The sequence below is a fragment of the Echinops telfairi genome, unplaced genomic scaffold, assembly GCF_000313985.2.
Source record: "Echinops telfairi isolate 266 unplaced genomic scaffold, ASM31398v2 ScPeMD7_7473;HRSCAF=8511, whole genome shotgun sequence".
Taxonomy (NCBI): domain Eukaryota; kingdom Metazoa; phylum Chordata; class Mammalia; order Afrosoricida; family Tenrecidae; genus Echinops; species Echinops telfairi.
The window spans coordinates 14,637,612-14,650,478 of NW_022111377.1; the positions used below are offsets into that span (position 1 = coordinate 14,637,612).

Consider the following 12,867-nt stretch of genomic DNA (forward strand, 5'->3'; position numbering starts at 1 on the left):
AAAAGATATAGCATCTGGGGTCTTAAAGGCTTGAAGCTAAACAAGCAGCCATCCAGCAGGGAAACAACAAAGCCTACATGGGAGATGCACACTAGACTGTGAGATCACGAGGTGTCGACAGGAACAGGTATCGGGCATCAGAGGACACAAAACAATCATATCGATGAGAATGAGGGGGGCTGGAGCGGAGACCCAAAGCCCATCTGTAGACAGTTGGACATCACCTCACAGAAAGATCACAAGGAAGGGACGAGTCAGCCAGGCTGCAGTATAGCACCGACAAAGCACACAATATTCCTGTAGTTCTGTCGTGCTTCTTCCCCTTCACTATCTACTTTACAAATATGGCTAGACTACAGAATGTACTCTGGTGCAGATAAGAGCTCTTGACATACAGAATTCAGGATAGATAAACACCTCCTGAACAGTAATGGGAGTAGTGATACCATGAGGGTAGGGGGAAGGTGGGGGAATAAAAGGGGAAACAATTCCAATGATTGACATATAACCCCCTTCCGCTCCCCCAGAGACAAACAACAAAATGTGGGTGAAGGGAGACAGTGGACGGTGTAAGATATGAAAATAATAATTTATTAAGGGTTCATGAGGGTAGAGGGTGAGGAGGGAGGAAATAAAAGGAGCCAATACCAAGGGCTCAAGTAGAAAGAAAATGTTTTTAAAAGGATGATGGCAACATAAGTTTAGATGTGCTTAATACGCTGGATGTATGGATTGTTATAAGAACCGTAAGAGTCCCCAATAAAATGACTTATTTAAAAAATAATAACATTTTTTAAAGATTACGGCTGGAAAAGCCATACCAGATAATCCACTGCACCATAGCTGGTGTCTCCCTAATCAGAATGTCCTGAAAGTTGGCATCCCTCAGCTTTACTAAGTAACCTTGTCTTGATCTACACCTGTGGTATTGTCCAGTTTATAATGGACTGGTTTTATGCATCACAATAGCTTAAACACATATTCCAGTTTACATTCCTACATAATTCATTCCCTTGGAGTATAGGAAACAAGTGAAGATCATTTGTTGACATTACCCGGGCTCTTAGGAGAATAATTTTTGTAAGAACTCATTTATTTCTTAGACCTAGTTGCTTCACTTCCAACATCATCTCGTTCCTTTTTAACCTGTGCACTGCTAAACTGGGGCACTCGCTTTCAGGAGGAAACACTCCCGGAAAGAAGAACCCTAGCATGAAAGACCGTTTTCTTTACTGATGGCTTTGCCAGTGGAAGATAAGGGATAAAAACCAAAGGTAGCAAAATTCGCTTAAAAAATCATCTTAACAAGTATTTCCCGAGAATGCAAAATAAGGTGTGGAGTTTTACTATTGAGACAACCAAATTGGAAGGAAAAATGTCCTTGATACTGTACATCAGTGGTTCTCAACCTGTGGGTCGCGACCCCTTTGGGGGTTGAACAACCCTTCCACAGGGGTCGCCCGATTCATAAAGTAGCAAAATTACAGTGATGAAGTAGCAATGAAAATAATTTTATCATTAGGGGTGTCACCACAACATGAGGAACAGTCTTAAAGGGACGCAGCATTAGGAAGTTGAGAGCCACTGCCCTATGGGGAACCAGGTGTGGATCGACACTAAACTTTCATGAGAAAAATAAAGATGATAATTAGCATGTTAACTTTTAGAATCTACCTCTCCTATGAAAATATATTCAATATTGTCAAAACAAAATGTTGTCCCCATAAGTGGTAGGGTGAATTTATATGATATGGTGCTTCTAGCCAGTCTTGGTAACTCCCACAAAATGACTGGGTGGGGCTATGCAAATAGGGTGCATGAAATTCTAAGGTGGGGCCTGCTCCATTTTGCCATACTGCTAGATTTAAAATGAACCATCTCAGAAGTAGGAATGGGAATATCAGGGCCCTCAAGGAGCAAATACCGTATATACCCGAGTATAAACTGACCCGAATATTGGCCGAGGCACCTAATTTTACCACAAAAACGGCATTTTAAAAATGTGCTGAAAAACTTGGCTTATACACAAGTATATACGGTAAATCTCATTGTCTTAGACATGATTGTTTCCACCAAGGGGTTACCTCTCCCTCATCAACCAAACTAGGTTGAGCTGAGTGCCTTCATGCTGAGGTGTGTATCACAGCAGTATGCGCTCTGGACATTTATTGAGAGCCCTAAACTGAAGATATTTGTAACACTGCACAAACAGGGCAGAAGCCAAGGGGCCACGTGGCTGAGAAGACAAGGACAAGGACAAGGTGAGAATAGATGCTTCTGGTCAGCAGAATATTATATCCTGAGCCCTTCTGACCCTGCAGTGCATTGCACCCAGTTAATTTTTCTAAGACCCCCCCACCATCCTGAGTCCCAACTGTGGCTTCTCCGTGGCCATTGAAATAGAGTATTCAGCTTAGCAGAGAAGTAGAGTGCTGTGAGAGGGATAGTTGGTGTCAAAAAAGACATGAAAAAATAATCATTTAAAAATTATCAAGGGTTCATAAGAGAGGGAGGTGGGGGACGAAGGAGGAAAAAACGAGCTGAGACCAAGGGCTCCAGTAGAAAGATGATGCTTTGAAAATGATGTCGGCAACAAATATACAAATGTGGATGGATGGATGGATGGATGGATGGATGGATGGATGGATGGATGGATGGATGGATTGTGATAAAAATTGTACGAGCCCCAATAAAATGATTTTTTTTTAAAAGAAGTTGGAGGGTGGAGACTTACCAGGCTTCCACGCCTCAAACATTGGCATTGGGCTGATACGGATTCTTCTCCTCCCTCATGCAGCTAGAAGGGGTCAGGACCCCCCCACCCCCCCTTCATGCTGTTTTTTGCACCGTATTTCACAGCCCTAAGCTACCTCTTACCACTCTTATCTTATGTGGGGGTGGCGCAGGACTTGGCAGTGTTTCCTTCTCTTGTGCTTTGGGTTGCCATGAGTCAGAACCTACGTGAACACACCTACCAGCACCAACATCTTATATTTTAAAAGTGTTATTAATTACAGTCACTGCTCTTTGTCAGTTAAGATATCCTAAATTGTTTCTAATGCAAAATACCCCTGCTACACTTTAAAGCATAGTTCTATATCTTTGATGCTGGAAGATCTTTTTTTTTTTTCTCCACATTTTTGCAGATTATGCCAAGAAAATTTACTAATGTACAATTGATAGATAAACCAAACTCACTGCCATCCAATCAGTTCTGACCCATGGAGACCCTATAGATAGACTATACCTGTCCTGTGGCTTCCTGAGGCTGTCACCCTTTATGAAAGGAGAAAGCCTCATCTCTCTCCCACAGCGCAGCTAGTGAGTTCACACAGCTGAACTTGTGGTCAGAAGCTCAATGCAGAACCCACCACAATACCAGGCGTCTCTGATAAATATACTTCAGGATGCAGGAACCATATCAATCACCAGATGTCTCAATAAGGTATTTGTCTGGAAGTCTTGATCAGTTTCTGGATCTTCCTCTTCCTAAATAATCTAGAGCAGATGGCAGAAAATGACACTTGGGATCAAATGTTACCTACTGCTTGCGTTAATCTTTCTAAAAAACTAAGTCTTTGTTGAAACCATGATTGTTTATTTACAGAAAATCTCTGATATTCTTGCCTTACAATGGCAGAGGTGAGCTAGTGCCATAGAGAATGCTCACCCTACAATGTACTATCTGCTTCTTGACCTGATAAGTTTGCTACCCTTGATCTATACACTAAATGGTTCTTTAAAATAAACTGTAAAGTTTTGTTGTTTTGTTTTTCTAAATTCTATTTTTCAGATGTTTGTTGTGACTGGTGAGATGATGCGTATTTAATTGTAATACATGTATTTTATTTCAATCTTTATGTGGTGTTTATATATATATGTTAAAAATTATTGTATTTTCATTTGAAGATGTTACTCTTTCAAAAAAATGATATTTTTGCAACCCTGTTTACAAAACAGTGAAGTTAAAGATGGATGACATTTATGTTTCAATCTCTTTATTTTGATCGACACAAGAAGTTTGGAAAATATTATTTGTTTTTTTAGTCTGCCTTGTTTAATAGTGTTCAATTACCATGGTCCCCAGAGGCTTTGAAATCAACATCCCACTGAAATTGAGTGGAGAATGGTACAATTAATTTGAAGTATAGCACTCCATCAACTTGTTTTGGAATTAGGTCATCGGTAAGAGAAAAGAATAACATGAACATGGAAACATTGGAAAGCTAGTGCATGGAAGAGCTCCATCTTTGGTGAAATCAATGTTTGAGGAATATTAACAAAAACAACTCACACATGTTGATTAAAGACATACCTGAAGTGTGTAAAAGTATGCATCTCAGTATTCGTTCATAAAAATGCATACTATTATTAATGGTCATATATATTATGACAGAAGAGCTCTGGTGGCACTCTCAGGCAAGCATTGGGCCTCAAGGTCCAAAGCTCTAACCTATCGGCTGTTCCAAGAGAGAAAAATGAGGCTATCTACTCCTGTAAAGATCGACAGCCCAAAAAGCCCTAAATAGGGTCTCTGTGAGCTGGAATCAACTCAATGGAAGTGAGTTTGTTTTTTCTGTTTTTGTTTTTTCCTACGATGGCACAAGATGTTGTAGTATAAAATGCATCTCACATTAATATGTCACAGATATCATACACATTTTTAAAATTTTGTTGAAAAAATTGAAGACCACATTTATTCAGTGTTCAACAATTGTGGACCAGCATGCATACTGTAAGACATTACTTTTAGATATTAAAAATAGTTATTGTCTATATTTCAAAAGCTATGTGCTCATCGATAAATTAGGGAATACATAAAGAATAAAAGCCCCAGACTTGAAGTTTACTATGTATGAGATATTTGACTTAACTCTTATACAACCCCCAGTTTATCATCGAGAAAACAGTTGTAAACTATAAGATCACATATACACAAGCTGAGATTCTAGCTCAATGGTTCTCAACCTTCCTAATGCTGCGACCCTTTAATACAGTTCTTCATGTTTTGGTGACCCCCCCAACCATAAAATTATTTTCATTGGTACATCATAACTGTAATTTTGCTACTGTTATGAATCAGGTGACCCCTATAAAAGGGTCATTCAACTCCCAAAGGGGTCGCGAACCACAGGTTGAGAACCTCTGTTCTAAGTCAAGGCTCCAGAACTTTACACTCAACCATAAAAGAGCAAGCAATTGTAATGTAATCAAAAACCCATTCACCCAGGATGAATGACGCAGCCAGTCAGAGTTGCTCACTTTGCTCTGGTTGGAAGAAGAGATGTTTCTCAGAGGAAGTAGAACATGAGCTTAATTGAGATTGAGTTTGCCATTTAGTGCAAGAGAAGCAATTCTAGGTATATGAATGGTATGTTCAATGTCAGAGTCATGAGAAAGCATAGCTTACACAGGGAAGAGCAATCAATTGGCTGCACATCCATTGCCCAAGAACATCATCAAACTCATTTGTAAACAGGGTTTCAGGAATATCTTTTGTTTTGCGAGGGCAATATATTCGGATGAAAGAAATAGAGTCATCTTTAACACATAGAGATAAACATCACATAAAGATTGAATAAATACGTGTTGTACAATTAATAGCTATCATCTGACCAGTCATAGTCAGCATAAGCTACATCAGTCGTTTTTACATGTTAAGCATCACTTTGTTGTGCTTCTTTGAAATCAAACTAGCTCTGTGCCAATTGCTAGGTTTTTCTGATTCACTTAGACCCAGGAATTTGCATTTTTACAGGCACCCTAGCTGACTCCAATGTAGAAGAGTCTCTTTCAGAAACACGGTTTAAATGTTCAGAAATAAGAAATCAATATGCTAGAACATGACTTGGCTAATGCCATTGGGTTATAGAGAAGCATCGCAGTAGCTCAATGGAAAGAAGAAAGTATTTTTATTTAGGCTCCTGAGAGTGGATAGAGTTGATTTTTCTTAACAACATCACACAAACACACACATGCACACACACACACGCCATTTGGTTATCTTTGCTTTTAGGTGCTATTGAATTTATGCAGTTATTTTAAAAATGCCAAGAAGGCAAGGTCTAGATTAATTGGTTTATCAAATTAAAAGACCAAATCTTCTGTATGTGTTCAGTTGTTCTCCTTCAGACTCTACCAATTACTGAAGTGACAGACTGCTTATTAGGGAATCGAACATGAATGACTGAATTAAGCTCCATGTTTTCAGAAGGATATAATTACACGCACTAGAACTGGGGGGTTTCGTAGGTAAACCTAGCAAATTGTCGTGTTTCTGTACCCCTTCCATGTGAAATGTTTAATGAATTAAAATACTAATACCACTACGATCAAGCTGCAGTTGACCCACAAGTTTAAGAGTTGGGATAACCTTATTATAAGATAACAGTGATTATTTTGATTGGTTTTGGGTATGTATCTGAGATGAAGTTAACGAGAACAAGCTGCATTTTAAAAATCACCTGTTCATTTTAATTGCTGTTTATACTTGAGTATAAGCTGACCCGAATATCCGGGAAGGCACCTAATTTTACCACAAAAACCACGTTAAAAAAATGTGCTGAAAATATACTCGGCTTATACTTGAGTATATACAGTACAAATAGCTCCCAAATAATATTTTTGCATCAAAAATTCGTACTTCCCCATCTTGCTTACTGTGAATGTCAGTAAATTCTTGAAAAGTTAAACAAACCTGAAAGAAAGAGAGAAACGAGATGAGGGACCATCATCTAACTCTTCTGGAATTAGATTCCACAGTCAGACTCTCACTGGGTAACCTGAGCTGGCCTTGACCAACTGCGGAATCTCAAGTTTCGGATGCCAAATCACACACGGACATTTATTCCACACTTAAGCTGGTTAAACACAGATGGTAGGCCGACAAGCGCAGAGCTTTAATGGCTCGTGTCCAGAGAGGATAGATAAGATCTTCTTTGTTGACAGTCGGTTGTTTTCACATTCCACTTGAATTAAATGATGTTCATTCATGCCACGGTACATAATCCCTGGATAGGATTCTCAGAAGAAGCCACCCTGTGAACTCATTGCAAAAGAAGTATGCATAACAAAAAAGATTGCTAAGTAGCACTTTGAAGCCAATGGGCAAATACAAAACAGAAATTGAATGGCTTCCATTTATTTTGTAAAAGTATAAGAATTTATTTAGATTCACATAGCTGTATCATATCCACATGTCTATATGCAATCTTTTTTAATACTAAGATTAAACATGAAAAGGAAAGGGTAATCGACAGCCTTTAATTTTCATAAACTGATAACGCAGTTTAAATATCCAATATGACAATCAGTCCTACAGCACACGGTCTAGAGAAGGCTAGTGTGAGTCACAGACCCTCATAGTACAAGTTCACAGCCCATTTTGGGATAGAAGACATGAGCACATGGAAACGTACATTCAAAATAAAGCTGAGTGGTTAAATAAGGTGTGATCACAGTGATTGTGAGGCTTTATCAGAATGTGCTTTGGGCGGAATTTGAAAATGAGCTGTAACTGGAAAATGGGGAGGGTTAGACAAAAATGATTTCAGTAAAGGAGGAGAATATGAGTGAAGGAAAATACCTCACTTGCTGAATTAGACCTTTGACAACATGAGATAATTCTAGAGAACAAGTTTGTATGACTAATGTGTCTGTGTAATAATACGCCATCTAAAATTAAAAGGAAAAATAAAAATCTGATAAACTTGGGAAACTATACTTGCAAAACAAATGTGCCCATTCATTTTGACCGTGAGGAAAAAGAGAAGCAGCTTCATAGGTTAATGACTGGTGTCACCTTTGTCAAAGGGTTCAGGCTGCACATTGTCGTTAGCTTCTGCAGAGTGAAATGTCACCACGTGGGAGAACAGGAGCCCAGTAGGTTAAGAGTTCAAACCCACCAGCAGCTCTGCTGTAGAACCATGAGGGTGTCTTAATTCCATAAAGATTTGTTATCTCAAAAACCCTCAGGAGCAGTGCTGCCCTGTCCTGTAGGTTTGTTATGAATCAGAATGGACTCGGGGGCAACTGGTGGGAATATGGACCATAATACTAGTAGAACTCAGGAAGAGAGCTCTGAAAGGTTACTGTGAAGAAGTCGCTGCTCCCTTAACAGGTCTGTAGAAGGAAGTCTACATGGTGCTAGAATGAAAAGTTTAGAATGATCTATTTACCAGTCTTTTTCTTTGAATGTCTGCCCTAACCCACGAGACTTTCTGTTCTGAACTGCCACGTGTTCTTCTTCCAAGATGTTCCAGTGGATTTGATCGCCATCGGCAGGACTGGGTGGACAGTGGATGCCCCGACGAGGTATGCTTGCGTTTCATTCTGGCAAGATTCCAAGGGCCGGGATGTCATCCACAGATACGACAGCTTCGTGGAAGGTCTCAGTTAACACAGAGATCATCGTTATCCATCCCCTAACAGAGCCAGACCTTGAGCTTAACTCTTTATGTGCATTGTCTCTACTTATTCTCGTATCCATTCTATGGCAAGGGTGTTAGTATTACCCCCATATTGCTAAGAGGGGCAGAGGCAGAGAGGAGGGAGGAGAGGTGGAGAGGGAGGCATGGGCTATGACAGCTTTTAGAGTTGGGAACATCTGGTACTAAAGCCAGGCTTGTCATCTGTGTGGTCAGACGGGCTGCATCCCTAAACATGAGGGTCCAGTCAGGAATCCATGATGGTGCACGTAGTTAATGATCTTGACTGCTTAAAAAAAACAACAGAAGTTCACGTTGACAGTTGCCTCAGAAGAAAGGCCTGGCAGTCTACTTCTGAGAAACCAGCCCTAGGTAGCACCTGAGTCAGATGAGACTCAAAGGCAGATGGATCTCAAAAGATGAAAGGCAGTTAGGAAGCCCGTACTGCAAGCGCAGCAAAAAAGATTAGTTGTATGGGGTCAAGACTGGCTACAGCATATGTGCTTTATAAAAGATGTGAGAACTATTATAACATGGCTTAAGCATTAATGCCAAGGGAAACAAAATTGGGGCAGTAATACAGCGAAGTGATGTAAGCATTTGCCTAAGTAATTATATAATTGTACACAATTGTAGAAGTAATGTTAACTTGTTTAAAAGATTTCTACTGAAATGCATTTACCTTCATATTTCAGAGCCACATGAAAATTTTTATAAGATTCATGAAGAATATTTTCTTTTGTCCCTTTTCATTAAGTTTGAGTGGATTCATTTTCAAATAAAATAATTAACAATTGCTTACATTCCATTTTTTCATTCAGCAAAGCAATACATGCCAGAGTTTTGTTTTTAAATTATTAGATCAAAGGCCTCTAGAGTCTTTAAACAAACTCAGTTTTTTGATAATAGACTTTATTCTTAGAGCAATTTTAGGTTTATAGAAAAATCACACAGAACATGCAGATTTCTTGTATTAGTGAGGTATGTTAAATATGACTGATACATTTGATACAATTCACATATTCTTATTTTATCTTTTTTTTAATTTATGTACTTATTAGTTTTAAATCATTTTTTGGAGGGCTCACACAGCTCTTATCACAATCCGTACATACATCCATTGTGTCAAGCACATTTGAACCTTTGTTGCCATCATCATTTTCAAAACATTTTCTTTCTACTTGAGCCCTTGGTCTCAGCTCCTCATTTTCCCTTCCCCCCAACCCTCCCTTCTCATGAACCCTTGATAATTTATAAATTGTTATTATTTTTTCATGGCTGACACTGATCGATGTCTCTCTTTACCCACTCCTCTGCTGTCCATGTGATCATTGTGATCGGTTCCCCCTTTCTCCCCCCACCTTCCCCTTACCCTCCTGGTATTGCTACTCTCATTATTGGTCCTGAGGGGTTTATCCTGGATTCTCTGTGTTTCCAGCTCCTATCTGTACCAGTGTACATCCTCTGGTCTAGCCAGATTTGTAAGGTAGAATTGAGATCATGATTGATAGTGGGGGTTGGGGGTGGGGGAGGAAGCATTAAAGAACTAGAAGAAAGTTGTATGTTTCATCGGTGCTATAGTGCACCGTGATTGGCTTGTCTCTTCTTTGTGACACTTCAGTAAGGGGGTGTCCAATTGTCTACAGATGGGCTTTGGGTCTCCACTCTGCACTCCCCCTCATTCACATTGATAGGATTTTTCCTTCTGGGTCTTTGATGCCGGATACCTGAGCCCATCGACACCAGGTGATCACACAGACTGGTGGGCTTCTTCTTCCATATGGACTTTGTTGCTTCTCTTTGTTGCGGCTCTATGCCCGCCTATTTATCTCCAGGCCTTTAAGACACCAGACATTATATCTTTTGATAGCCAGGTACCATCAGCTTTCTTTATCACACAATTCACACATTCTTATTAACTGTAGTCAGTAGTTTACATTAGAATTCACTTTTTGTGTTATTCCATTCCAGGGGGTTTGACACATGCAGAATATCATGTATCTTTCATAAGAGTATTATAATGATACCACTATCCTGAAAATATAACCTGTGTTCTACTTTCTCCCCCATATTGGTATAGTCGTGGATCTATTGCAGGTAGATTCTCTTTCATGTAATCATCAACAATTGCTACTCAGTCAGTCCCAACTAATAGTGACACTACAGGACAGGGTAGAACTATCCCATAGAATTTTTAAAGCTTGCAGAAACAGACTGCCACATCTTTTTCCAGTGGATTTCCACTGCCACCTTTGGGGTTAGTAGCTGAATGTCAAACCACTATGCAACCAGGGCTCCTTTCTATAATCATAGCTAACTCAGTAAGCAAAGTTGAAATCTTACAAGGTGAGTATAACTCAGATGTTTTCATTTTGTGGCTTCACTGTGAAGTATACGAGATAGAATAGACTCCACCATAGTTGAACACAAGTATGTTGATGAAGAATTCACCAGAGTTATATAGACTATATGGTATGTAATAAAATTACAAAGATAAATATAATCACTCCTTACAAGAAGCTCATATATAGTGTATCCATACATTCACAGTTTCTTCTTCTTATATATTTTACATGTGTTTATATATAATTTATATATATTATATATCATATGCAATTGTCAGCATTACTACCTGAATGGTCAGCAACACTCGGTGTTGTTTAGTTGCTGAAAATCCTAATACAAGCACCTACTGTGCACTGCTCTCAGTATTGAAAAGTAAACACCCATCAGGGTATACAAAGCTCTAAGGAAATAAGTGTACTTGGAGAATGACATGGGAAAAACAAAACCAAACTGAGAAAATACAAGTGCATGGTCTTGTTCAGTAGGATAAAGAAAGATTTGCTCAAGAAGGTAAAGTGTTAGCTGAATTCTAATTGAAGCAAAGGAGGAAAATAAGAAGAGATAATATTGGTGAGATAAACAGATCCCTAAATAGGATACTGTACAAAGAATTTTTACTTTATCCTAAGATCAATGAAAAATCATCTGAAGGGTTAAATGACAGGGATGCTATGATCCAAATTGTTTTTTGGAAAGATCATATGGACTATGAAATGGATAATAAATTGTAGGACAAGAGACCAGCTGACTCTAGCCTTAGCATAGGCCAGAGGTGCTGGTAATCTGAATTAATCGGTGGGAAGAATTTATGTGTGTGACCCTAGCACTGACGGTGGTGGTGGTGGTCCTGTGTAGGACCACCACCTAGGGATCAGGGTGTTACTGATCAGAACTATGACTTCTTTTTGCCTGTTTTAAATATTTTTAAAATGTATATTTTCATAGCATCAATTCAGCTCTGAAGCCAAATAAGAAAATGAATGCCCATGAGCCCACGACTCAATTTAAAAGAAAGGACATTTTTGGTGACCATGAAGCTGGTTCATCCCTGCCTTTTTCCTCTAAAACATAAAAATTAGTAAAATTTATTATGTTCTATACGTTATAAGTTTTATCATCTACATATGTATCCTCCATTATCGTAAATTGAAGTTTCCTTGCTCTTAAATTTTATAGAACATGATATCATACAATTCTGTAATTTTGTCATCTTTATTCACCAGAATTATGTTTATAACAGCTGGCAATGTTGGGCCACGTAGTGGTGATTTATCCATTTTTAGAGATACATATTTTATAATACATTCCATTACTTGACATATATACTCATCTGTTGCATTCCCATGATGATCCAAGCACCGTTTAGGACCTAAAATTTACAAATGTGAAAATTATTTAAAATATAGAGAAAAATTTAAAACAGTAGTGGCAACAAAACACTATCCTCTCTCGGATTATATTTTTCCAGTTATTTTTTAAAAATAATTTTATTAGGGGCTCATACAACTCTTATCACAATCTATACACACATCAATTGTGTAAAGTGCATTTTTTTCTCTTTTTTTTTGGCTTTCAGTTTTCGCGTATTAAAAGTTGAATTACTTTTGGATTTTTGCTGTTTCAAAAGTTGCCCTTGTGCTTGCCGCCTAAATTAAATGTATACACCTTTATTTAATATTTCTAAACATGGAATTGCTAAATATGAGTTACGTTGAGTTACATAAATGCTCAACTATGAAAGAGAATGCAAAATTGTTTATAACTCACTAATTTACACTTCAAAGTGGCCCCTTCCTTTGACTTTCCTGGCAGACCTGGTGTTGTCTTTGAACTCTCATCTCTTGTACTGACTTTGGCACAGCAGTTCAGCACTAGCCAACTGACCCAGAAGGTGGTGGTTCATACTCACCTAGCGTCCCCAAGGGGGAAAGACCGGACAACCTACCCCCATCAGAAAGCCTCGGGATTCCTATGTGGGACATCCTACTCCCACACTAGATGTCGCCATGGTTAGCAAAAGTAGCCATGGATATATAGAGAGAAACCTTCCTGCGAACTTTGTTGGCACCTATCCATTAACTGATGAAATGAGTAT

General features: G+C 38.8%; 1 protein-coding gene across 1 annotated transcript in view; it reads left to right on the plus strand.

The window, feature by feature from the left end:
- PLXDC2 (plexin domain containing 2) overlaps positions 1 to 12,867 on the plus strand; it is a 446,078-nt gene that overhangs the window by 424,826 nt on the left and 8,385 nt on the right. The window contains exon 10 of the mRNA XM_013008120.2: positions 8,253 to 8,313. Coding sequence (XP_012863574.2) covers positions 8,253 to 8,313 — 61 coding nt within the window. The remainder of the gene's footprint in view (positions 1 to 8,252; positions 8,314 to 12,867) is intronic.